The sequence below is a fragment of the Corvus cornix genome, chromosome Z (genome assembly GCF_000738735.6).
Source record: "Corvus cornix cornix isolate S_Up_H32 chromosome Z, ASM73873v5, whole genome shotgun sequence".
Lineage (NCBI taxonomy): Eukaryota > Metazoa > Chordata > Aves > Passeriformes > Corvidae > Corvus > Corvus cornix.
Genome location: NC_046357.1, coordinates 16,475,304 through 16,502,639, shown reverse-complemented (window position 1 = coordinate 16,502,639; position 27,336 = coordinate 16,475,304). Strand labels below are relative to the sequence as shown.

At 51.3% G+C, this 27,336-nt stretch overlaps 1 protein-coding gene across 3 annotated transcripts; it reads right to left on the bottom strand.

Annotated features, from left to right (window-relative positions):
* Positions 1–27,315, bottom strand: NOL6 (nucleolar protein 6). Of its 3 annotated transcripts, XM_039567281.1 has the most exons (26): positions 27,254–27,315; positions 26,925–27,137; positions 25,468–25,584; positions 25,031–25,210; positions 24,268–24,436; positions 22,421–22,555; positions 22,113–22,276; positions 21,787–21,907; positions 21,386–21,444; positions 21,136–21,237; positions 20,490–20,605; positions 19,941–20,118; positions 19,417–19,539; positions 19,113–19,261; positions 18,338–18,413; positions 16,388–16,528; positions 15,981–16,092; positions 15,607–15,761; positions 15,210–15,373; positions 14,616–14,768; positions 13,341–13,438; positions 12,316–12,440; positions 12,065–12,154; positions 9,752–9,949; positions 1,480–1,581; positions 1–386 (listed from the first exon to the last, which is right to left on the bottom strand). In XM_039567281.1, the coding sequence occupies exons 1-26, from the start codon at positions 27,257–27,259 to the stop codon at positions 237–239; spliced, it is 3,396 nt and encodes a 1,131-aa protein (XP_039423215.1). In that variant the 5' UTR covers positions 27,260–27,315; the 3' UTR covers positions 1–236. The 3 variants fall into 3 exon arrangements, with proteins under 3 accessions (XP_039423215.1, XP_010406567.2, XP_039423216.1); XM_010408265.3 differs by lacking the exon at positions 27,254–27,315 and having other exon boundaries at positions 26,925–27,218; XM_039567282.1 differs by lacking the exons at positions 25,468–25,584; positions 27,254–27,315 and having other exon boundaries at positions 26,925–27,218.
* Positions 27,316–27,336: the final 21 nt, after the last annotated feature.

Here is a 27,336-nt window from a genome sequence, read left to right as displayed (position 1 = left end):
AAAACTTTATCCCATCTTTATATTTTCTTCAAAATAAAAAGGCATTTGTATTCTTGGAAACAGTAATAGATCCCACTCTTTTCTGAAGAAGGTATATAAACATAAATAGAGTAAAACATACAGTTCTAGGATTTAGAAAGCTAAAAGGCTTTTTTAGGACTGATTTATAAAAAGGAACAGACGCAGAGTGAACAAACTGCTTCAAGACAGGCCACTCTTGACACCTCTCAGTGGTTTCAGATAGTCCATTTCTCTGTACGAGCTTCCACACTTTTGACCAGGCCTTCTCCCAAAATCTCAAAATCCTCCAGAATTGCCTCCACATTGGGAACACAAACCAGCTCGTTGTTCAGAGTTGTCACCTTCCTTCCTTTCATGCTGGCAACCTGCAGGACACAGAAAATATTGCACAAATGGGAGCACCTGCTCAGAGCTGCACTGCAACCTCTTCCAGCCCCAAGTAAGAGAAGTAAATTCCTCTCCTGCCTTGTCACATCCAAACCCTGCTACACCACTGCACCCAGTTCCACAAGTTCCACTTCTCAACACTATCAGTGCTCATTTTTAGAGCTAACAAAGTGCAAAAGTGACCCTTCCAGCCCCTTTTAGGGTTCATCCTGGAGCCACAGTCCAAAGACTGCAACGAAGTCAGGAAGCAAAGTAATGGCCAGGGGCATGGTGGGATGACAAGTGTGCATATGCATGGCAGAGCCTGTGTGAGCAGGGCACAGGAGTATGCAAAGGGGATCACAGCACAAGGCTGAGTAAGAGCTGCTTCTGCTCTGCTCTTTTGGTGGGTGTCAAGAGCTCAGGTGGGAAGATATCCTTGGCTGCAACAGCAGCAAAAACAAAGCCCTCATGTTTAATCCAGCCAGACTCAGCTCAGATGCAAGCATCTCCTCCTCTGTTTCACCAGTGTGAATAACTAAGTTTCACAACAGCAGCCAGGCAGAATGGCCAATGCCCTCTGGCCGTGAAGAGACGGGAGATAAATCACCCAGAGACTGACAGCAGAAGAGCCTGGGCTGCCAGCTCCGAGCCATGAGTAACCGGTTTCTTTGCGTCTTTCCTTCATAGAAAGCAGCATGAATCACTCCAGTGTGCCTCACACCTGGCTTAACCACGCTCTAGGGTTTGCCAGCCCACACAGTGCAGCTGGAAAACAGCTCCATGCATTGATGGGACATGGGCACTCTGCACCTGGGCTTGCCACCCTGGATTCTTGTGGGTTGGGTACTTCTGGGTAAGATCCTGAAGCCATAAGAATGGGATAGTCTATTTCCCTTCTCAGATCTGCTGATGACTGAAGGCACTGTGGTCACAGCCCTATCTTGGTTTCTCCCCTTCTAAGATGCAACAGAAGTATTATCTCCATTTCTCAAAGGGCTTTGTGGCTGATAAGAGTTGGACAAAGCAATTACCAACAGAAAAAAGGCTTTCAGGATAAATACAAAGTTTAAAGCAGAGAAAAAAACTCACCTTAAAAGGCTGAGGCTGGAAGCTCAAAGGTTTCCACAAAACTGCAATTACTTCCCCACCATGCTTGTCATAGAAGAACAAGGCAAGATCATCGAAGGCATCCTGGGTAGAAAACAAACACAGGTTGAGAACAGTGACCCCCTCAGTGACAACCCACTGAGTGTCCCTCACTGTGGTCCTCCATCAGCTGACCTGGCACTACCAAGCTGTACTTCCCCAGTGTCCAGGAATCATGTCAAAGATTTCACAATCCGTGAGACAGAAAGAGGCAGGCCCTACCCAGCAGGCAGTCCTGCCACAGTACATTTCATGGCACCAAAGACAAACCCCAAACCAGAGGCCAACATCTCAAGCTCTGCAATCTGTGCAACCAAGGTATCCAAGCTCCTTCTTCCACCAGGATAAACCCCACGTGAGCTGTCAGCACAGTGTCCAAAAAGGAAATGTAAGAGCAGAGATTTTAAGTAACACAGTGCTCTGTGGGGTGCAAAGAGATGGAAAGCTCAATGGAGGCCCTGCAGGAATCTGTCCTCCCTGCCCCTTGTGTTTCAGCAGTGGTGTCGGTGAGCATCTCCTTTGGCGGTGCTGGGCAGCAGAGATCAAAGAGAGATATTGCACAAAGGGATGACTAAAGCCCATGGTCTGGCTTCCCCCAAACCCACACAAGCTGGATTCCCAGGGCTGCAAGGAGGCAAATGAGCATCACAGCAGAAGGAAACAATGCTGTGTGCAAGCAACTTCTCAAACACAAAAGTCTGGCCCTACAGCTCATCACCCAACATGCTGATACCAAGAGATGTGTACCCTGTAAGAAGCTGACCAAGACAGCCAAGCAGCTGCTTGCTGATACTTGTTTATCTTGGTGGAGATTAACATCAGGCAACAAGACATATTTACCAGGCTGAGCGAACAGTCCCCAGCATCAGTACAGGAGAAGCTTCTGCAGAGGGTTTCACCAGCCTTAGAACAAACTATTGCCCAAAATACAGACTCTCTGCTCCCTTTTCAGCCTTCTCCTCCATCCCCTTAGTTTCCCAGCTTTTACCAAGAGAGGTCTCTGCTGGCATCACCATATCATGAGGTTTTCATGAGGATGTGCATGAAAAGAAAATCAACATCAAAGACAAGCTTGGATGGGGCCTTGTATGGACATACCAGGATTGCAGTAGGTAAAAAAAGGTGTACTGGGTTGGTGTTATCAGTGAATCCTACAGGGCGAGGTGGCATTTTAAGAAAACAGACCTGATAAGCAAGGAGGGGTGGTGTTATCTGCAACCTCTTCAGACAGATTTGAGTTTGGACTGTTGTTGCCCTCACAGAGGGCAACAAAATTAGGTCATCAAGATGGGAAGATCCCAAGAACTGCCAACTCACCCCACTCCATGGGCTCTCACAGGGGCAAGCCTGATCAAGGTGTTATTTCACCCAACTGTCTAGAAAAAACACTGTCTAAAAATACATTGAGAAAGAGGCAATCCACCCTGGCACTTCTATGCTGAGAGCAACAGGTTATGCCCAGAGCCCAGTCAACAGGAAAGGCTCCTCTTTTAGCCAAAGAGCAAAGAGCAGGAGGGAGGGAAGCTCAAGGATCAGCAATAAAGCTCAGGGCACGCTGACCACCAACATGCAGCTTTCCGAACCAAAGGGGAGCAGAGCATGTGTGAACCTGAAAAAGCCCAGCTCCTCTGCAGGGCGAGGTCTTCAGTGCCATGCAATGCTCCTTGTGAGAACAGCATTTTTCACAGATACATCTTGCTGGACAGAAGCCAGTAAAGCATTTGCAGCAAAGAAACCCTCCCAGGTTCAGCTAATTTCCCAATAAAACCACTGTTTGGTCTGATACCATTTTTTTCCCAGACAGCAGGGAGCAGATGGCAGATGTTAAAAGGACGGCATCCAATTCAAAATCCCAGCACTTGTCCTGCCCCCAGCATCATCCATGTGGTAGTACTTCAGGCTGGCCTACCAAGCTGTGGAGATGCCCATCCAGTTCTTGGGAAATTGCAGCACTAAAAGGGTCTGGTGTATTAGTCACTGCACTCCTGTTTGTTCAGAGGCTTAAGGAGTAAAAGCAAACAGTTCACCCTCCTTTCTACATCCCATGTTCTCTGCCCAGTGTCACTGGACTTGTTTGAGCCTGCAAACACCTTCTTCTGGCAAAAGTTTCAGAGAAAAGAGAGAAAAGGCAGGGAGTGTGTTTGTTCCCTTCTCAAGCTGCTCTTTGGTTGCAATTCAGCTTTCAAGGCCCAGGGAAATCCCTGCCATCAGCAAAACCTACAGCTGGTTCCCACTTTGCAGAGACATGGGGACCTGCAAGCTCAGGGCTTCAGTTTAGAGAGGCCTCATTGTCCAGGGAGAAGGTGTATACGGCACCTGGAAGAAGATTAGACAGAGCTTTGTAAGAAACCATCCAGCTTAAAGGAATGACAAGGGTGGGGAAATGTAGTGAGTAAAACAATACCTGGATCTAAAATGCGATTACCAGGTTAAGCAGCTCCATCTGAAGCATGGATTTTGCAATGAGCTAAGTGTAACTTAGTTAAGTATCTACTAGTTGTTAGGCATCTACATTGTTAAGTATCTACTTGTTGCTAGTTAACTATCTACTAGTTAAGCATCTACACTGTTGTTTAGGGATAGGGGTTTTTCCATCTCACCCTTTATCCACCCATTTTTTTCACTGCTCCTACGAAGAGATTAGGACCATTGCATCGCAGCTGCTGGAAGAGCCTTTTAGGGAGGTCTCCACACACAAAAATGTGTCCTACAGTAGCATTTCCTCGTTCAACAGCAGCTCAGAAGGCAAATGCATCAGTAAACATTTGCTCAGTGCTCAGAGCATTTTGAGTGCTCTTAGCAAGGAATCCACCAGTGTAAAACCCTATTAAAAGCTACTTACTTCCAACAAACATTTGTGGTTAACGTTTTGAGGTCTCTGTCACCCTATTGTGACCTGCCCTGATGCTCTCAGTTATGTGACACAGAGCCTCCCCCACGAGCCAGCAGAGCAAGGAGCACTGTCCAAGTAACCCCAGGCTGGGGCTACCTCTGTGACTTTCTTTTAAAAGACAAACGAAATCCAGGTGTAAAGTTTAGGATTCAGCTGATAAAAAGGTTTCAAACTGATTTCAAACCATGCAAACTTTTCCACCTGAGAGCCACATATACACCCTTGTCCTGGGAATTGGGGCAGCAGGAAAAAAACACATAAAGGAAAGAAGGCACCCGCGTCCTCCTGGCTGCATCAGCAAACATGTCAATCCACCAAACCATTGAGAGAAAAGCCTTCTGTTACTTCCTGCAGGACAAATCCTCCAGGGCCTTTGGGAGGGCATTACCAACACAGAAGAAATGCAGCCACAAGTCCCCTGTCAGCTCTCCCCAGGAGCACACGGGGCTGATGCCTCGCTGAGCAGGTGGGCACACACACACACACACGTGTGTATCCACCCCCAGCCCTGGGCACAGTGCTAAGGGTCTCGTAGTGGCTCTGCAGCTCTGGGAGCAGATGATTTCCTGCCACCTCTGCCCTTCCAAGGGCAAAGATCCAGACAGGAAATTTCCTACATAATATGAGAGCCCTCAGAGTTTTTTCAGCTTGTCCCTGTCTACCTGGTGTCACCACAGGAGGAGTCAGCTCTGTCAGTCAAAACAGGAAGGGAGCAGACTGACCTCGAAAGATTTCACCAATTCCAGCTACATCACATAATCACAGCTTATATATTTTAGGAGACAGATAATTTTTATTATCATTAATTCCTTCCTAACATGAAGTAGCACATTTTTACACCATGAGAGGAAGAAAGGAAAGGGCTCCAAGTCTTCCCGATAGCTCTTGCCTTAAGGTGCAAAAAATGCAAAACATTGCTTTAGAGGGAAGGATGTTTATAGTAAAGCAGGAAGCATTTTCCTGCTCATCCACACAGAAAAGATCTCACAGGATGGGCAGCTCCTCTGCAACAAGCTCTTCCTCTGGCATGTGCAGCCCAAGAAAGCTAAATCTCAGTGAACAACAGCACATCCCATCAGTGAACTGGTGAGACCAGAGACTCAGTACGAAATGTGAGGTCTGTTCACAGCCATAACAGACGGACAGATGGACATGGCACAGGCAGCTTCACCCAGCGTACCCCACCGTAAGTGAACAGCTCTGGGAGGTGACCAGAGCCTTTGGCTTTTGTGAGGTCTGGAATGCAGGCAGACGGGCATGGCATGCATAGCCACAAGCCCTGTGTCCTCTGGATGGTCTCCTGAGTCCAGAGAACAGCCAAGCCACCCTGAAGCAAAAGCTGCACTGACTAAGCCTTCTCACACCACATCCCTAGCAAACATAGGGGGATTCTGCAGCTCCACAGCCACCATGACACAGACCAGCAGTCATAACAGAGACTCAACAGGAGCTTCATCTGAGACACTTAAATTCAATTTCGCCTTGCTGGAGAATCCCTACCAGAAGCCAGCCCAGGGTTTGCTACACAAGGTGCTCCAAACTGTAAGTAGCAGGGAGGCTGTTGATGGGCTGGTGCTCTAGAGAAGCCCTCTCTGTGGGATGTCTGGCACACAGGATCACAGAACAGGCCTTTTCTATCAGATCTGTTCTAGAATTGAAGAATTTGCTGCCTGAATCCCACAGCCAGCCTTTCATCTCTACCCAGCCTTCCAGGCACCAGAGCAACTCATGCCAGTTCCTGCAGCACATCTCCTTGAAGAAGGAAAAATTCAAGCAGGATTCTACACCTCTCATTTTCTACTCTGATTAAGCTCCCTGGAGAAGGCACACAGCAATCCTTCAGCTCCAGAGCACTACTGCCTTGCTAATCCCTTTGACTTCAGAAGAACAGGGGCAAACAGGCTGGACAGAACAGCAGATCTCCTGGTTACTAGCCCAAACACACTGGGGAAGAAGCTACTCCCTACCCCTCTCAATTCAATCAAAACACCAAGGCATTTAAATCCTGTTTCCATGTGGAAATCTCAATAAAGGGCAGATGTTTCTTTTCTGCCCACAGAAGAACACAAAATCCCACAGCATCTGTGTGGCAGATGTCTCCCTTTGTTGCTACAAACCCACGAGGGCTGCACTGTCAGCCATGGCTTCAGCCCTGTTGCTCAATTCTGTGGTTTGTGATGTTAAGAGAGAGCAAATTACTCTGAATCAAAGCCAGTCAGTTCTGTGTCCAAACTGCCTTCTCATCCAAGATCTCTCATAAAGACTCACTGCTGTCATCACGCTCCTTTCTGGCACCAACTTCTTGCAGGGTTTGGATGACCCCCAGGGCTCCCAGTCCGCAGGACAAGGAGGAGCTGAACACTACTTAGAGCAGCAAGAGCCAGGGAAGGAGAAACAAAGAGGTGCTGGAGAGGCTACCAAGCAAAGCCGAAGTCGATGAAAAGCTCCTGCCTTTAAGCAACAACATCAGTACATTGAGACATGAAGCCAGATGATTTCTGATGGATGGAGTGGCTTCTACTGACAGCTCAGCATCACCAGCTTCCAGTGGTCCTGCAGTGCAAAATCAGCTTTTGAGGCCTTCCAGCCTAACTAGATAAGGTTGAGTTCTCCGAGACCGTGTGCAGCATCACCTCTGTGATTTTTCCAAGAGAAGAAACACCTGTTTGCCTAGAAAAACAGATATTCATCAGCCCCTCCAGCTCTGCCTGCTACTGATCTGGATGCTGTGAATGACAAGCAAACCGTTACTGCAAGATACCTCCAATATGACAGCCATAAGGGAACAAACCATATCTAAGAGCTTTCGAGACAAAGAAAAGCCCCCCAGACAGGGATGCTGAGGCAATTTCAGGCTCTCTGCCCCACAGCACATTCTTCAGAGAAAGCTTCAACAAGTTCATGATCTGTTCCCTCCTAAGCACCCTCAGGTCAAAGAACAAGGGACACCAAGAGAATCAACACTGCTTCCACAAGGCAACGTGACCTTTGCTCACATCCATCTTTCTTCATTGGGATGTTGGCATACTGGATTTAGGAGCAGCTGTAAATTTGCAACCTGACCAAACCCTATTCCAAATCTATTATAACCTGTATTAATAAAAACAGGCAGTAAAAAGCAGTAAAAATTCAGGCAGTTTGGATGTCACTATTGACTGGACCAAGTAAATCATAATTGCCTGAGGATTAATAAAAGCTGCCTTCCAGGAAAATCTCTTTTCTACCTTTCACTTTCAGAGCCACTTACTGACATCAACTTGTCTAGATGCATGAAAGTGTCCTATAAACTCTGATGAGTTTCCTGATTGACTGCCTCAATCTACAGCCAGATCTGCTGCAAGCATTTAACAACCTTTCCAGAGAGCTCTCGCAATCACCTCATCCAACATCCTCCAGTTCCTCTTTACGCAAGCAGTCTTCCTTCTGTCAGGTTTCCACAAGGGCTGCTTAGCCCTGACCCCTTCAGAGATACAGAGGCTCTGTCCCCATGGATCTCCAGCACCTTGGCAGCTGCTGAAAGGTTCTGTTCAGCTCTAGAACCCACTTCTAGCACTGGGTGGAAAAGGATTTCAGGCTTAAAAAACTCCATCTCCTATCCACATCTATTCCTCTTGGCTGAGGTTATATGGCAGCAGGTCAAACAGTCATCATTGAAAAGGGAGGGGCTGGTCTTGACATGACTCCTCAGACCCAGACACCGGGAAGGAAAGTTAAAGAGCCAACAGTTCCAAATCTGCTTCCTGCTCCCTTTTAAAACACTTGTGAGGGATGCTTCTCCCCTTTCTTCTTGCCCCAAGAAATCCCCCAGTGTTCTCTACAACATGTCTGCAGGACCTCCAGGTCCACCTTCCTTCTCAAAGGGAGGAGAGCACTGGGCACCTCCTCTCCCACCTGTCCTTCCAGCTAAAGAAGCACTGCTTTTTGCAGGGAAATTGTGTCAACTTTGAGGTCTTCCTCAATTTCATGAGGACTTTCACACAACCCTGTCTCTCACTTTCCCACCACCCAAGACTGTCCCAAGCTGCTGTGGGTGACAGGAGGACTGAGCCTGCACCTTGGTAGACCTGGAAGCTCTGCTGAAGCCACAGCAGATTCCCATAGGCACAGGTTATCATGCTCTGTGGCTGACACACAGTTGGGGGGTAACAGGGCTATGCCCAGGATGAGAAAACCTTCAAAGAAACCCTTGCAAGTTTTCTTTGCCCAACTCCTAAGGTACCTGGTTAAGGTGAAAGGGGAGCTTGAACTGAAAGGGCCCAGAATCTTCCGGCCCAAACTGAGTTTCAGTTCAGGCACCACTTTTTCAATGGTGGCCAAACATCAGGACAGGGAGGTAGGAAACCCCCATCCATGGAGACAGACGGCATTCAGCAGGACTGGGCTCTGTGCAGCCTACTCTAACATGAAAGCTGGCTCTGTCCTGAGTGGGGAACAGGGCCAGAGACCCTCATAGCCCCCTTCCTGCCACAGCCAGCCTAGATTCCCATGCTGACAGTTCTGACACTGCTCACAGCACTCCTGTCAGTAAGGGATGATGGCACTTCCAAGTCAAGGCAGGCTTTGACAAAAAGGCACCAAAGCCCCACCTCTCTGCACACCCAACACTAGCATTTAACCCAGCTACCACATCTGAAGTGGGAAGGGCCAAAGTGCCAGATGCTACACATCTGCAAAGCACAGGCTGTCCAGATCCAGGGAGGATCACTGCTCTCATCCAGCACCTTGCATGTCTCCCCAGCTTGCCAAGGCTTTGGCTTGGCCTCATGGTGGAAAAGAACATGGTTGATGACTTTGGATACTGATGTTCTCCATATTCCCACATTACCAACTTCCTCTGTTATTACGCATGCAGTCAGACACAGAGAAACCACCCTGTGACCAACACTGATCCCCTGTGGCTCGCACAACCATTGGCCTAACAGCAGAAAGCCTACTGGGACCATGCTGTGGATACCTGTACATCCCCCCAGAAACTGTGTGTGGTTACTGCCCATCGTGCACACCAATCGGTGCAAGAAGCCACGAAAAGTGAATTAACTGACTGGAAACAAATGGCCTAGACACTTTCGTGCTGAATACAATGCTCTTCAGCAAAAGCTCCTGGTGGTTTGTATCTGAGCTCATTCTCACGTCACAGCAGCCCTCCCATTTCCATGGAGGAGGTGGCGCATTCATCAGGACTTCTGCTGGAGAAGCAATGTCCATCCCATGCAAACACCTAAAGATGTCACCAGCCACGTCCTGCAGTGGCAGGCAATCCAAATGCCAGAAGGGAGCTCCCCCTTGGGCACCCCCTCTGCCTCCCCAACAGGCCGTGCTTACCCTCAGGTCCTGCAGGTACAACTGCACAGGGTCATAGCCCACCACAGGAAAGAGGATATTCACAGCAGAGCTGTTCTTCACCACACCACGGGAAACTGATTTCACCGGCCGGTCCACGCTCTCCAGGTGCCGAGGAATCTGGTTTGGATTCAGGTGGATCAGGACATCGTAGAAGTCCAAAGGAGGGCGGAAGACCATCTGCACGGAGAAACAAATAGTGCTACTCAATACAGCACACAAGCAAGCAGGAGAGGTAAGAAAGGTTTCCCAAGTCCTTGTTTGCACTTTGTCCCCTTCTCCTCAGAAAGCAGTAAACCAAATTTTTTGTGAGATTAATGTTAGAAGTTTGCCACGGACCCCAGGAAGCCTACTGAGTAAATGCTAGTGGGGTGGGCAGCTGAGAGAGGGGCAAAGAGGTGAGCTGAGGTAGATAACCGCACTGCACATGGCAGAGTCTCAGGTGAAGAGGGGAATCAAGAAGCCAGCAGGAGCTGAACAACACCCAGGGGACACAAGGAGCTGCTCAATAATAGGACGGCCCCATCTGTCCACCAGGATTTGCCCCAGAGGGCAACAGCATCTTCCATCAAGCAGATAGAGGGTGAGAGCAAAACCCTGTTAATGGAGGGCAGCAATCCCAGACACATAAATATTTGGACAGGCAGGATCTACTGTGGATACAGCTGTATTAAAATGGAAAAAACTTAAAACTATGTGTACATTTTCAAATGGAACAAATGATGCAGAGACATGAACAGAGAGGCATGGGACACTGCTCTACTCGGGACTGAAAGAAAACCCATGGCTTGGAGCTGGTTTACAACCGGGCTGGAGAGAACACACATGAAGAACATCAGTGACCAGCACTGAGTCACTCCTAGCTCTAGTCCACACAGACCACTTGTCCCACCCAGTGCCCAAGTCCATGGCTTTCTGTGTGTGCCCTGGGAGCAAACCTATGTCTGCATCTTCATGACAGCAGGCACATCCCATGGGACCCAAATGCAAAGACAAAAAAACAACTTGGAGCACTCTCTTAGAAACAGGAGACAACTGTAGAGGAGGCAACTCCAAACTAAACTGGAAAGGCTATTCCCTCCTCCCTGCCCCAAGCTTTGCTTACAAATGCATTACCAGCCCTGGAAATGGCACGCCATGTTTATCCCTAAGGAACATCACAGGCCTGAGAGGACACTGGCACAGACCAGAGGGATTCCATGGCAATAACAAAAGTTCCCACTGCAACGGGCAAGAGGAAGGGAGACAGAAGGTGGCCCAAGGAGGCTGAGTCAAGGTGTTGGGAGGCTGCTCTTGCCAGGTGACAGCTCATTTTAGAAGCTAACCCTTCCCAGCTCACCCCAACAGTGCACCTCTTGAATTTGAGTCTTGGCCCGGCACTGTGACTGCAGCACACTGGACATGTCTCATTCCTTCACAGCCCTGTAACACACGCTGCTACTGCCTCAAGTACATCTCACCCCATAATACTTCCAGTGCAAAATGCAGCAGGACTGAAAGCAGTGTTAGTAAGTCCTTTTTATATTGCCCAGGCAGAAAAAAATCCATTCTATGTGCTGCTTTCTGGTTTTGGTTTTAGTTTGGGGTTTTTTGTCCCTAACGTGAATCTGCCGTATCTAACCACTGCTTGGCTTTTTCAGTCCTTTCACCTTCAATTTCCTGGTTCACTACTTGATACCCCAACAAACTACCCTTCAAAACACATATACCTCCCTTTAAAGGGCAAATGAACATGTCTACATCTACATGTCTCAGGTCCACCGCAGTAATGAATGTTTTAGTTTACTTAAAAAATAAAACCACTGAGAAACTGAAAAGGGTTAAACTACAAAAAGCTTTACTACTCCACTCAAACCAAAATAACATTGTCCTGGAGTTCCTAGTACTGTCCTGCCAAAACCTCCAACACCCTGAGCTTGGTTAGACTTGAGCACACAAGCCAGATTTGCACAGCTACTCCAAAACAGAGTCTCCCAGAGGAACCATTTGATCCAGTCATGGACATACTACAACTGGTTTGGCACAGGAATATGGTGGGTTTTCTCATGTTCCAAGAAAACCAGAGAATAAACTTGTCCTAGTCACCCCAAGCTGCAGTGCAGAGACGGGTCCCCCAGAAGCAGGGTGGCACAGAGGGACACCAGCCTGCCTCCTCCCATCCTTGCAGCTCTACATACCAGGGCAACCACATGGCCACAGCCTGAAACCTCCTAGTACATCCCAGTGACCACCACCACAGTCCAGTCTGCTTGGCCAGAGCCTGAAAACCCTTGTGCTGCTGCCCCAGGGGGCTACCTTCATATCCTGGTCGCTGAGTGGGTCCATGAGCTGCTCCTCCAGGACACGGAGAGACTCCAAGGCAAGTAGGACAAGGCGCTGCAGGATCTGGGGAGGGAAGGAAGTCAGAGGGTGAAACTTGGCAGTCCTGGATGTAACAGAGACCCCACTCCCTCAGAGGGCTGCCAGAGCTGGCTCCAGAACTGGGAACAGGGAACTGCCCCAAGCCAGCAGCCACCAGAGGCAAGCTGACAAAGGGCATAGCTCACCTGTGCTGAGGGGCGCTCCCGGGTCCACATGGAGCTCCACTGGTCTTTGGGGGTGGCCAGGAACATGACAGGGAGGCGAGAGCGAGCTGCTATAAACTTGCTCTTGATCTCTGTGCAGATAGAGTCTGGAGAGGGCAGGCAGACAGGTGAGATGCTCTGCCCCATCCACAGCCCTCCACCCTCATCACCCCCATCACAGCCAGGAAATGGCAGCACAGCAGGATTTACCCCCTCCCACCCTCTGATCCCACAATACGCATGCAACCAGAGCTCCTTCACCTCGGGCTTGCTCCTCACTCTCATTAGATGGACCTTTGCTCTAAACCCACTCAGGCGGGCTCAAGCATGGCAGGTACTGGAACTGACACAAGCTGGAAACTCACATTGTAAGCTAGTGACAGTTTGTATTATTCAAATAGTGTTCTATCTTTTGTCTTTTATTTCCCCTCAAATGGGGAAATAAATAGCTCTTTAGTTCCTTAAAATAAGCTGGAGGGCGCTTTGGAAAATACCAGTTTTCAAAACCCAATTCTCTCCCAAACACCTTTACTTTTTTTTTATAAATTTGCTTTAAAAGCTGGGTGTAACTATCTCCCCCACCCCATGACTTTGCAGAGTCAAGACAATCCCATGGGCTCTTGTGGCTCCAGCATGTATCCAAAAGACAATCAACAGACAAAACACTAGAGGGCAGGAACAGAGGGCTTCAAAGACACCACCACATGCAACACCACCCACGCTTGTCACAGATTTCAACAAGACCAGAAGGAGCAGAGCATCATCACTGAGATCCACCTTCTCAGAGGCAGGCAAGAAAAAAAAAAAAAAAAACCACACATGGCACAACCAAACCCATCCTGTAGGCAAGTTAAACATGACAGGACAGGAGTAAAGGAGTGGAAAATCTCCTTGCCCCCAGCACAAGCTATGATGCCTTCCTGTATCCAGGAGATCTGGAGCCAGGCACTGACTGAGGAGGGCTCAAGAATCTCATGTTGCAGCTCTCCTAGCTGCTGCCTGCTCACCTGTGAGGCCAGTGTTTAGGTTGACAATCAGAGGGTTGTTTTTCCAGTCAAAGGTTGCCAGCAAGTTGAGGAAGCGCAGGAACCCCACCTGTGGAGAGCTGCAGGCAGGACAAAACAGTTCAACATCAGCATTTGCTCTCCTGGCAGCAAGAAGGGCTGCACTTGGGTCTGACTTAGTGGATGCCCAAACCACATGCAACCCAAGAAGAGATGTCTGTAGTGGGAAAGGGAAGTCCAGAATGAGTTTGAGACACTTCCTCTTCTCCAAATCTCCAGGAAAAGTCTTTCCCCCCTTGTTCCCCACTCCTCAGGAAAAAGAAACCAGCAGAATGTGAATCATCGCCCCCCCGCAGCTGCCCCATCTCCTGATGCTCTTCCCATCCAGACTCCTGGGTCTGGAGCAAGGAGGAGGTGGAGAGAAGGCTGCTCCCATCTCTGGTGCAGGTCTGAACACCAGCCAAGTTCCCAGTGTGCCTCTTTCCCTGCAACACAACACATGCACAAAGCCAGACAGCTGGGAAGATGGGGATTCTGTTATTTTAGGAGACAAGAGAGCATTCTAGGCATCAGACTGCTGTTCCTGCTACTTAGGGAAAGGAAACTCTACCCCGAGTGCAGGGCAGAGTAACCTTTTGACTCCACACAGAACAAAAACATTTCCTTTAACTTCATTTCACTTCCTCTGGGCCCCACAACATCTGTCTGCCAGGGACCAGCAAGCAATTGGTTCTCTGGGGTTATCTACCAACACACTGTTCCATTCAGCTTTCAGGGGCCGACCCCTCATTCTTCCTTTGGAAGCCTCCTCCAGGAAGAAGGGAGGCTGGAGGTGCCAGCACCCCTACAATCCTTCCCAGGGAACCCAGGAGCCCCAGCATGCTGGTAGCCACAACACAGCCCTCACCCTGCTTCTCCTGGCCATCACCCCCAAAATGAGAGGCCTCACCAGTCCTCCAGAAGGCACAAGACACCCTGCAGGTGCACCCAGCACCTAGAGGCCACAAGGACACTCACTCCCGCCCTTACCTGCTTTCCCCCTTTCTCTGCAGTGCACAGGGCAGGGAAAGCCACAGCCCTGCAGTGCTAAGTGTCTCCATCTCCTCTGGCAACTCCCAACAGGACTTCGGACAGTGTTTTGGCAGCACAGGGGCCTCATGCTCCCTGCTATGAACTCTCCCAACACCTCCTGCCTGAGCAGCATCCCACCCTTCCTCCATCCCAGGTAATGAAAGGGACTAAATCCTCATCGGGCCAGCCTGGGCTCCTCATCCTCACCTGGGTGGTGTGAACGGGGCTGGGTGGAGGAAGAGAAATGCCACAAGGAGGTCCACACACTCCTCAGAGATGCTGTCACTCAGGAGCTGGGCACTGATCCAGCGCTTGGCCAGCCGGGAAGTGCTGCCGAACACAGGGTGCTGCTGCTGGAGCCTGTGAGGAGGGAGACATGCCACTGCTCAGCCCATGCATCCCAGGACCCACAACAGCCTCTTGGCATTTGGCAAGAAAGAAGAGAGGAGCAAAAATCTGCAAGGAACACTTACACAGCATCACAAGCACAGGGACTTTCAGCAGGTGCTGAGATTTTGGGGGGAAGAAGGGAAAAAGCTGCCTCATGCTCCTCTCTAACCATGCTGCTTCTTAGTACTTGTTTCCCCACACCAGCGAACTCAGGGTGACAACTTGTGCCACGCACACCCACACCCATCCCTTAATCCTTCTGGAGAGCCTCTCACAAGGTTGGCTGAAGAGCCACTTCCCACAGCAAGCTCCTCTACCCACCATCTCCCTCCAGCATCCACAGGCACCTCCATGCTGGTTTCAGCCACATCCCACATTCTGACCCCCTCAGGCACCTTCTGCCTCACCTACCCATGCAGAGAGCTGGTTAAATAGGGCAGATGCAAAGTCTCCAGCTCCAGCTGCCGAGATTCCTCTGTGTCCTGGTACTTCAGCATCCCTTCTGGGGTGACCACTTCCTTCAAAATCAGGGGCTCCCGGTGGTAGGCTACTTGGAGACGGAAAACGTAGCCATCCTGAGATGGGAGCACAAGGCAAAGTCAGGCTTGGTGGTGACACAATCAGCATGGTGTGTGTTATGCTGACCCTCAGGGATACAAGAGCAGCATCCTGACATCAGTGCAGTCTCACCACACTCTTTCCTAGGCCCACCATCCAAATACTGGTTTTGTCCAGTGGGACCACTGCCACAGCCCTCCCCCCCCCTCAGTAAGGTCAGGCCTGGAAAAGGTTCCAGGGACCCCCCTACCTTGTACACGTCGGTGTGGGTGACTGCAGGCCTGCACACCAGCTGGTGCTGCTGCCGGAGGAGCTCAGCCAGCTGGAGGTGGAAAGCGGCCTTGATGCGCTTGATAGCTCCTTTGTCCTGTGGCCACTGGCCACTGCCTTCCATGTGGCAGATGACTGGGAAAGAAGGGATAGCAGGAAGTCAGTGAGTCCCACACAGAAATAAAGCGTTGGATAGGGGTGTCTGGAACTACAGGTTATGGCAGGAGGGCAGGAGGAGCCACGGTTCTGTTCCTGCCTGCAGCACACCAACACAGCAATAACAGAGCCAGCATCACTGCTTGCCTCCACTTCCCTCCACTGGATCATCTCCCACTCACATCTCTCCCCACTTACCCTTCAAAGGGGTTATGTAGGCTGGGCAGGGCTTCTCCTCTGAAGGAAGCAGCAAGTGCTTGCTTCTATTATGGAAGGAGTAAATCGGCTTCATAGGAATGGGAGGAAAGACCTGAAAGAGAATAGCCACCCAGCAACTGAGAACAGGGAGCAGAAACCTCTTGACAATGTGTTTCCCCTCACCCAAACCTCCCACACCAGCAAAGCCCTCCAATACAGAGGATTTGGTCAGCTTGTGCACAGCTAACACAAAGGACAAACAGCAAAGAAGAGGCCCCACATCGCCCCAAGGGCTCTCAGGAGCCACAAAACCAGTGAGTGACCCATTCTCTCGGTCCTCCCTCACACCAGGGTACACCCCAGCTCGCTGCAGACCCCCATGCATGGCCATGCCCCAGGACACTCACATCCGTGTAGCGGAAGGCTGGATGGACACCCTGCACAGCCGTCACAGTCAGCGGCAGCTCCTTCAGGTTCCAAAGCTTGCGGCTCAGGTCATTGTAGGAGCAGACGACGCTGACCATGGCCTCCTCGCCCGTTCCCGATGCCTGCAGACACAGGGAGCCTCTCCATGCACCTCTACTGCTCCTGCACTCAGCTCACCTCCCTCATGGGCTGGCATCACAGCCAAGCTCTGAGGAGCCAGCACTGCTACCCCAGGGAGCAGCTTCTGGCAAGAGCACTCAGCAAAATGGGGAGGTCAGAAAGAGAGGAAAGACAAGGGCAAGGCTGGATGTGACTCCCCAGCAGCCACAGGCATCCTAGAGGCTGCATTTCCAGTGGCAAATACAATTATTTCTTTTGCAAAACACTAAAGCAGCACCAAGAGCTGTACTGCCAGCAATCGCTATAATAAAGGAGAAGCCAAGAATGATCTGGGAATAAAGAGATCACACATTGGCAAGGTGAGAGCCCTGCCACTGTCTCCCCAGCAGTTACCATGACGTCAACAGAGGCAGCAGTTAACAGAAAACTCCACTGACTACATCCTTAGCCAGGGCAGAGCTCTGGAGCATGGCAAAAGCAAAGACAGAAAACATTCAGAGCATCACAAGAGCCTTGTGGAGGGCAGATGAGAAGCACCAAAAGGAGAATTGGTGCTGCCCTCCCTGCTTCCACCTCCCCAAATAACAGCAGAGGAGCTTGAACAGGGAGGACACACTGGTGACACCAAACCACCCAGCTCAGAGGCAGCTGAGAGCCACACAAGGAGCCAACCCGCCTGGAGTTTTCTGACCCTGGGCTCTCCGGCGGAGCAGCAGCACCCTCTGTGGGGTGTGCCACAAACAGCAAACCCCGGCCTGCCTGTGGCTGCACCCTTCCTCTGCCTTTATCCCCTCCATCCTCGCACTGCTGGCTCCCCAGGCTGACTGCACACAAACAGCTGGAAGACTAGACACCCCTGTACCCACCACCCCACACTCAACAGCAACTTTCTACTTTGTTCCTCAAGGACTGGCAACAATGGGACTCCCAAGCACCCCTCAAGCTCCAGGAAAGTGCATCCCCTGTCAGACTGGGGTGTAACAGCCCTGCTAACCCCAGACCAGCTTGAAAGGACACAGCACACAGACCTTCCTGCCTCACCACACAACAGGCTGTGAAAATCAGCATCTCATCCCAAATCTGACACACAACTCTGCCCAGACTGCAATTGGTCCTGGCACAGGACATTCTTTCCATCAAATGTGCACCCCTTAGATCTTAAAAAGAGGAAAGGAAACAATTTCTTCTTCCATCCGACAACCAGGTAAAGAGCTGGTTGTACAAAAAAGACCAACTAAGTGTGCCAAAGTGCTGATGGCTCATCTCCAGACTTTAATTTCACAAGCTGGAAAGCAGAAGTTGTACGGAGGGACATTTCCCAGCCTCCAAGACACTTCTGTCTAAAAGTGGAGTTTCTTTGTTTCAGCTGCACATTCAGACAGAGTACAATCTAGCACTTTGCAATATGCCAGGAAAGATCCTTTTCAGGGGTTTCCCAGATGGACCTAAGGGATGGGAGCACAGAATTGTCTGGCCCATGTCCTGCAGGATGCAGTACCTCAAAGGTGCAGCCAGAGGAGCACTGTGCGACAGCAATATATCCTCAGACATCTGGACAGAGGGGCAGAAGCAGAGAGAATAGGACAATGGGATGCTTGCAGGGGAAATTGAGGTGTGGGGAGTGCTAAAGCAAGAGGATTTCAGCAGTTATGCCTTGGCTGCCATAAAAGACTTGGTAGATCCTTACCCTTACTACATTCTCCTGGGAACCACCCAGCTGCCTCAGGGCCACTAAAATGACCTTCCTTACAGCCCTCCCCTCACTGCTCTTCCTGGAAAAAGCTCCAGCCCCACTGGGAGACCAATCATACCTCTTTCCCAGTCCTGATCACAGATTCCAGCAGGGCTCCTGTGTAGCAGATGGAAGACTCAGGAATGTCCGCATGCCTGCGTGTGAAAAGACAACAGAGCATTAAAGCTATGACATGCCAGCCCATTGATCCTATCGACACTGCATGGGTCAGCCCAAGGATGAGAAATCCCTCTCTAAACAAAGGTCCTGGTGAAAAGACAGATCTCTGTGCATTCCTCCCTTGCCCAAGTAATCCACCCAAAGCAGAATAGTAACTTGTGCAGCTTCACAGGATGCAAAGCCAAGTGTGCTGCCTTCCCTCACAAGACCCATCCTCAGGTCAGGATAAAGAGGCACAGGCAAACCCTCCTTTGTGTGGAAGAGGGCCTCACTTTTGGCAGACGGTATAAACTGCAGCAGAGAGGCTTTCCAATGCCATAGGGAGGACCCTCTTGTGAACCACCACAAGGTCACAGAGGATTTCATGAAAATGTCCTCCAAGGTCCAGACAGCTTCTCTTCCAGCTCTGACAAGCATCCCAGCACCCCATCTGCATGTTCATGTTGCCTCCTTGCCCTTAGCATCACCTCCAGCAGAGGCTACAGCACCAGGTGCTCGTCCTCCCCATCCACTCTTGGGAAGCGGCTCACAACATCAGGACAACTAAAATGACTTCCAGACCTTACAAATCCGAAACACCTCACAAAGCACGAAGCTGACAATGGGGTCACCAGGGACAGGACACACAGCAGGAGAGCAGCAGTGACCCACAGCTGCTGCTCAGTGCAACTTACAGCTTCAGCAGGTGCCGGATGATCTGCTCAGGAATGAGGCGCTTCTGGCAGACTGCGCTGGCCTCCCACACCACCGCCTCACAGATGCTGCCATCCTGGAACCGACGCAGCTCCGACTTCTCTCCCCAGAAGGTCCGGAACTCCAAGGCCTGTGGGGGCACATTGACCAAGCCAGACCAGGGACACACGTCATTTCTGGGCCAGACAAAACCCTCCCACGATCACCAGCCAGCCTCAGAGCTGTCTGCAACCACAGCACAGCACCCGCTTTGCTCTTACTCAGCACAAGCAGGGCTCCCCTCACCTCGGGGTGATCAGCCTGCGGACCCTTCTCCAGGGTGCTGGCAGCAAACTCTGGGACAAACAGGAGCCCAAACGTCAGGGGCCCAACATCCTTGTGTTTTGGGGGCTCAGCATCAATTGGCCACTGTGGAAAAATGAGGAACATGAAGCACAAGGAGAGGTGAGGCTTGTGGAGGAGCAGCTTCTGGGATACTGGGATGTTAGATGAACCTCCTGCTATGTTCTCCCAGGTGCCCAGACAAGTACAGACAGGTAAAGCCTTATTTAACAGGTCTCTGCAATGAAAACAAAAGCAGTCTTCACCCTGCCCCATTACTGGACCAGGACTCGTGCCCAGACTAAGCCACACAGCTGCATCCCACAGCCCAGTGCAGAGCCTCAGGTTCTGTATTCCCAACAAAGGGAACAAGCCTGTCTCCTTCCCCAGTGAGCTGGGATGCCCTCCCTGTGCTCTGTAGTGCAACAAGAGACACTCAAGACCCCACAAGCTGCAAAGGATGCAGTGTCATTACCAAGCTGCATTACCTCAGAGATCTGGGGCATGGAGTGAGCCACAAGCTGTGCTCTCCCAGACAGACCACGTGCCAGCAGTGAGACAACGAAGGGCAGGGCCGCAGCCACGTAGTTCCCACCCCGATCCATCAGCTCATTCAGCAGCTGCATCTTCTTGCAAGTACCCTGAAGCTTGGAAACATGCTTCAGGCTATGGAGAAGAAGAGAAGCTGGTCACCTACCTCTGCCAGCAAATCCTTTCTGAGAGAGGGATATGTTAAGAGGATGGATAAAGTGGGGAACTGAGGGCCCTAGCCCAGGATGGCTGCTACAATAACGCACTTTGGCATCTCAGGAGATGCTGGTCACTTTCCAAGGCTTGCTACCCTCCTTCTGGGAAGCTATCTAGGCAGTAAAAGTGGAACAGCCCAGTGCAAGGAGGTACCAGTGTCCATCTCAGACCTTAGCAGGGCCACCTCCCACCAGGTAAGTCCAAATCTACCCCAGCACAAAGCCAGAAGCAGCTCACTCCTCTTTGAACAGGCTCCCTCAGTACCACTCCACCAACACACTGAGACTCACTGGAAGACGTGGTCAAAGGTCCTGAGCATTGGCTTTGGGGTCATGAGCAGCACCTGAAAGCCATCCACCATCCGGTCATCCAAAATCTCCATAGAGTGCTTGGCTTCGAACTGGACCTAAGCCAGGAGGGAAGGCAGTGCAGGAGCATGAATGCAAAGGGGGAAGGAAAGCAAATCCCTCCAGCAGTGGTCACTTGTGCTCCCCCATCAACCAGGGCCAGCCCAGTTCCATGGTCAGCAGCTTACTCAGATCCCAGTCTCTGTTCTTAGCATGAAGCCAAGTCACAAGCAGCTCTTGCTGCTGGCCAGACAGTCCCTTCTTAATATCCCTGCCATCAAGGTGGGGTTCTTTTCTCCTTTAGAACAGTTACATCTGCTAAACAGCTGCTTGGCTTCACACAAAGGTGCACACAAAGAGGGAAACAACCTAGCCACATCACTCCAGCAAGACTAGCAAGGCAGCAGTACATCTAAGTCTCCAAATTCACTTCCAGTCTTCAAAGCTGTAGATGGTAAAAGCTTAAAAAGCCACAGTGAACATCCTTCCCTGGTCCTACATCCTCCTCAAAGACATCTAACCACTCTCTGCCTGTCTGAGCTCACTCCTAAGACAGCACCTCAAGGAGCCACCACAACCTGCACAGTACCTGGTGGTATTTGCTGGCAGTCATATCAGCACAGAGATTCACCAGTCCAGAGGGATCCACAAAGACCACTTCAAATGCCTGGTGGAAATCATCCAGAACAGGCTGGAAAAGCAAACATGGTCCTTAGTACTCAGCACATCACAGACACCAAGACACCCCAACATTTACCTGCAACAGGCACATCCCTGCCCCAGAGCAGTGACAGTACAGACGGACACAGGCATGAGACCGCCCCCAGAGGGCTGCTTACCAGGGAGGGATCAGCATCCTTGGCTAGGCTGATCCCTGTCACGCTCAGGTCAGTGGTGGCTGTGGGCAGACAGGAAGGAACAAGTCACACCACCATCCACATCTCTCCCCCTGGTGACAGTGGCACAGTTATGTGTCAATACCACCAAGGTCTCACAACATCAACAGTGCTACAATATAATGCCAGCCTCCACCTCATGATGGGACTTACCCACCCTCCTGCAAGCTGCATCATCCAGCCCTGCTCTGCTGGCTTATCCCCTCCCGTCCATCCCTCCCACATGGGCTTAGCACAAGAGAAAGAAAAACCACAATGGCCTCTCTGCCTCTTCCCCCACTGTGTTCAGGCTTTGTGCAGAGACACCAACCTTTCCCAGTCCAGAGAGGCCCCTGGAAACTCACCCAGGAATTGCAGAGTGCTTCTCAACACCTGGTACCCACTCATCATCTTGACGATCTTGCGCTTCATCAGCAGGTAGGCAACAAGCATGGAGACCAAGAAGCCACTGAAGCACCCCAAGCCCTGTGAAAACAGAGGTACCACAACTCCATTACAATCCACGGATTAGGATGGGGCCTCCATGAAACCCTAACACAGGTCAAAGCAAAGCTACAAGCCACCACCCCATGCACCAGGACCAAACCACCACCTTTTCCAGCCTAGGAAGGACAGCAGGCCAAAGGCAGGTTAGCCCGGAAAGCACAGCCTCCGCTGGCACAGGACATACCTTGCAGAGCTGCCGCTGGTTCAGCCAAACTTTGAGGAGGGCCAGGCCATCCTTCATGCCTGGGAAGTCCGTGGCTGCGTTAGACAAGAAATGCAGGTGGGAGAGCATCACTGTGTCACAGAGGATGGAGTTGTTGTAGTGCGGGGTTGGTGGCTCGGTGGCTCCTGTGTGGGCAGATGACAGCATGTTGGACCCAATCACCAACCGCCTGCCCAGAGAAAAGGGCGGCAGCAAACCCACCCGAAGGCACTGGGTGCAGTCTCTGCCTGAAACAAACAGCCTCATGTTCCCCCAGCCCCAGGCCCTACCTTCTTTGGGGGTGCTCTGCTCCATGAACCAGGTGGTCCGGACATTGTTCTTGCTGGGATGGAAGCGGCTGGGTTTGAAGAGACCCGAGTCGGGACAAGCATGGAGTCGGACAGTGACCATCTTCTCATCCTTGCCTGTAAGCACCCGGGGGAAGATGTGCAGGAGGAAGAGATGTCAGAAATTAAACTGGAAAAACACAGAGCATGCCCAGCCTGGGCAAAGGAAAAAGCTCCTTCCCAGCAAAGTTCTGCAGCAGTGGAAATCATCTCAGAGCACAGAGTGACTACATCCCAGAGCCAATGATGACCTTGAGGCCACACTGTTCATATCGCAGTCCCATCTTCCTCCCCACTGGCCAGCCTGGCACCCCCGCCTGCCCTCGCCCTGTCATGCCACGTCTGTCCCAGACCCCAATCCACTAACTCCTGGAGGCTGTGGGAACAAGCAGGCCCCAGCAGCCCATGCATCCCACATCATCCCATCAGGGAAGAGCCAGGCTGCACACAGGTTCCTGGGGAAGGCAAGAGGACAGTGGGGAACAGGGATGGGAAGAGCAGGGAGGATGGGCAGTGCAGGACACAGACGTGTTTTGTAGGGTTTACTTTTTTACTCCTTGAAGTACCCACAGGATGTGCCAGCCAGTGAAGCCAAGGCTGGGCTGCCCAGCCAAGCTGCAGAGGAGGACTGGGAAGGGGAGAGACCCTGAGGACTAGACTCTGGATGAAGGGAGAAAACAACTGAGAAGCACCCAAAATTTATCATCAGTTGTGTCATACATGAAATCCCTAATTGTGCTTGGTCTTTGCATATTAAGTGCTTTAATTAATTAATTCTGAGTTAAATATTTTAAATGTAAAAATCAGCCCAGGTACAAAAATCAAGTTCCATTATCAGTGTTTTCAATTGTTCAAAGTAGTTTATTAAGAGAGTTGCACCCTTCCCAGTTAAAAATCCCCAACTTATGCTCCCTTTTCAAACTTCAAACCACCTGTACACCATAAGAGTTATCTTTCCTGTGTTTACTGTATACTTTTACAAGTGTTTTAAGATGTGTTGGATGTATTTTAGTATTTTTTTAGGTGTTTTTACTTGCACTTTGGCTCCAAGGACTAACTCCAAAAACCCCAGTTCTAATAGCCAGCAGCTATTTTTAGCCCCGTAGCCGTTAACCCTGTCGGCAAGCTCCGTGGCAACCTGAATTTTAAGGAAGGCATTTTAGCACCCTTATCTCAACTAATACCACCCCTCTGACAACGATGAGCCATTGGCGGACGGAGATGATCTATCAAAGGGAAAGCACCAATCACTTTAAACCAAAGGGGCGGGCTGGGGCGGAGCAAAGGCACTATAAAATACCGAGACAGGCTCCAAAAAGAGAGAGACGACAGGATCCCCCTGCAGACTAGCTGTGGTGGATATCTAGTGCTGGGTATTAGAAGCCTTACTCCTATTAAGGAGCCTTTAGTAATTTTTTTTACTTTTGGACCAGCCAAAAGTCAGCCCAGCACTGCAAGTTCTTTTTCTCTACCTGAGGTCCAGTGCTGTCTCAGCCAGAAGATCTCAAATCCCTGTGTTCCTGGGGCATACCATCTATCGAGCCATAGCATCCCAAATTTTTATATTTTTCTAATTTCCGTAATTGTTCAATTTTTCTGTTTTCAATAAATTATTTTAATTTTTATTTAACTAAGAGTTGTCTCATTTCTCACAAGTTGTGATGGCAGCCCCAGACTGATCCCTCCCCAAAGGGTCGCTAAACGGTACGAGACCGAGACCACCACCACCACCCTCCACCCAACACCAGTATCCAGTCACACTCCACACCAGAGCAAGGGTCAAGTCCCACCTTGAGGCCTCAGGAGCAGAATGGGCTTCAGATGGTTGCTGTTCATGTAGGCAAACCTCACACTGCCAAAGAGCTTCTCCTTGGACAAATGCTGGGCGATGTGGGCCAGGTAGAGGGCTCTCTTCCGGTGGTAGCGTTGATTCAGGTTATCTTTGTCCTGGAAGATTTCCTGGGAAGAGAGGAACGGGGCAGTGCCACTTCACCTGCCTGCTGAGCTCAGTTCAGTCCAAGGCACCTCACCACCCACAGCTCTCCCTGGCCCCACAAGCAGCCCTGTCTCAGCACCAAGGAGCTCCAAGTCGGTCGGGAGCTTGCTGCTGGCTCACCAGGCTCCAGGACTGCAGGAGATGAGCAGTCACACAGCCAAACAGGGTGTGCTTGGTCTCAAGCTTTTCTTATAAGCAAGTCTGGGCAGCAAGGGGAGGTTACCAGCCTCCAAACATCTCCCTCCCTGTAACACTGTCTTGGGAGCTGGCACAGAAATGCAATGGGGTACAAAACCAGACAGCATGCATCTCCCTGGCAATGTTCAGTCCAGGCAGAGAGAAGGAAGATGGTGATGAGGAACTAAGATCAAACAGCTGCAAGCTCTGATAGAGCAAGAGACCAGACCACACTCCCCAGCTCCTCAAGGAAGTCACGCTGCATGTCCAGATGCTGCCACCTCACTGAGGAATGGAGAGGGCAAGGGTCACAGAGGACAGGAGGGGACACAGCTCCAGGAGGCCCCAGGCCATTTAGGTGGTGGCATGGCCAGACTCACCCGTGGCATGGTCACTGCAACGTCCACATTGATCTCTGGCCTAACACAGGTGCCCAGCAGGTAACTGCCCACCACCTTCAGCTCGGCTGGGGGCACGAAGTGGAACCTGCCCTTCACATTGAATGGCACTTGCAGGAACGGGACCTTCACATCCTTGGAAAGCCAGGCCTGGTCAGTGAGCTGGGAACAGACAGGACACACAAAATGCTCTAAGCATCAACAACAGCAGATGTGCAGGGACCAAGACCCCACTTCCCGCACAGCTGCACCCAGAGCTTAAAGACAGTGTCCCCCTTTTTCCTCCAAGAAAAAGCAAAGTATTTTTTTTTCAGAGAGAAAGTCCATGAGGAGCTCTGCTTGCAGAGCAACAGCAGAGCCTGCTCCTGCTCCATACAGGACAGGGGTCTTGCCACCTCTTCCATCACTGTGGAACGTACTTCAGTTTCTGGGGTCTCTGGGATGGTGCTCAGCAGGCTGTTAATTTCATGGAGGAAGGCATCAATCTTCTTCTTCTTGGTCTCCTTCAATGTCACCTCCTTCAAAAGCTCTTCGATCTGTAGGGGGAAAGGGGACCCTCAAAGGCAGCTGCAACACTGGAATTGCTCTTGCCTTTTACCTTGTCCTTCAGCACCAACCAGGAGCGTGGTGCAAAGAGCAGCTGGTCAGCTAGGGAACACACCAGTTTTGTCTCCACAAACCCTACCTGGAGCTGGCAGTTTGATCAGTTCCTGCCATTTCCTGTGAGTTCTGGATTGCAATCATCTCCATCCCAACCAAGGTCCAGGCAAAAAACCCTGATGTAATTCACACATGCATAGCTCTCAGGAAGGCTGTTTATATAACGGAGAATCAGCTGCAGGAAACAACCACGCAGGTTCCCACCACAAACCAGGCCCTAGAGATCCTGCCACTGACACCAGCAAGTAGCCAGGAGATCAAAGCTGTTCCTCGTAAAAATCACCAATGTTAGAACCACCTGAGGGACAGGATGCCATCCAGAGGGACCTGGACAAGCTCAAGGAGTGGGCCCATGAGAATCTCATGAGGTTCAACAACAGCCAGTGCTAGGGCTACACCTGGTTCGTGGGATGAACAGACCCAGAGCAGCCCTGCCCAGAAGGACTTGGGGGTGCTGTGGGTGAGAGGCTGGACATGCCCCGGCCATGGCACTCACAGCCCAGAGAGCCAAACATGTCCTGGGCTGCATCCAGAGCCCCGTGGGCAGCAGGGGAGGGAGGGGATTGTGCCCCTCTGCTCCGCTCTGCTGAGACCCACCTGGAGCACTGCATCCAGCTCTGGGGTCCCAGCACAGGAGGGACAGGGACCTGCTGGAGCCAGTACAGAGGAGGCCACAGAAGATGATCAGAGGGATGGAGGATGCCTCCTATGAGGAAAGGCTGAAAGCATTGGGGTCATTCAGCCTGCAGAAACAAAGGCTCTTAGGAGACTTATTGCAGCCTTCCAGTACCTGAAAGGGCTGTAAAAGGGCTGGAAAGGAACTTTTTACGAAGGCATACAGTGATAGGAAAAGGGGCAGTGGCTTTGAACTGAAAGTGAGTAGGTTTAGATTAAAAACTGGGACGAAATTTTTCCCTGTAAAGGGTGGCGAGGCACTGGCATGGGTTGCCCAGAGAAGCTGTGGATGCCGCACTTTTAAAGTGTTCAAGGCCAGGCTGGATGGGGCTCTGAGCAACCTGGTCTAGTGGAAGGTGTGGCGGGGGAGGGGGGGGTTGAAACTAGGTGATCTTTAAGGCCCCTTCAAGCCAACCTGTTCTATGTTTCTATGACCTAGTTACAGCTGATCTTCACCTAACACAGCTTGATAACCCAGGTCATCTCCGAGTCCGGGTCCCGCAGCCCCCCGTGCTCCCCTCGCGGGGCCCTCCAGGCTGACCTGAAGGCGCAGCAAGCTGGAGTGGAACAGATCCTCCGTCTCCTTCAGCTGGGTCAGCTCCTCGCTGGTCGGTGGCTTGTAGAGCTCGGCGCGGCTCAGCTTGGCCGGCTGCGGAGCTGCGGCTGTCGGGGCAGCCCTCTTCCCCCGCCGCGCCGCACCCCCGGCGGGGGGCTCTGGGCCCTGCTCCGCCTCCTCCGCCGCCTCCGGAGAGCCCTGCGGGGAGAACACAGCACAGCATAGCATAGTATGGCATGGCTTGGCTTGGCTCGGCTCGGTTTGGTTCAGATCATCCCCGCGGCCACCCCCGGCCCGGACCCGCCGCCTCTCACCGCCATGGCCGCCGCCCACGTGGACCCCCGTCACCACGTGCGGCGCCGCGCGCCCCGTCGGCCGCCGAGCGCCGCTCCCTATT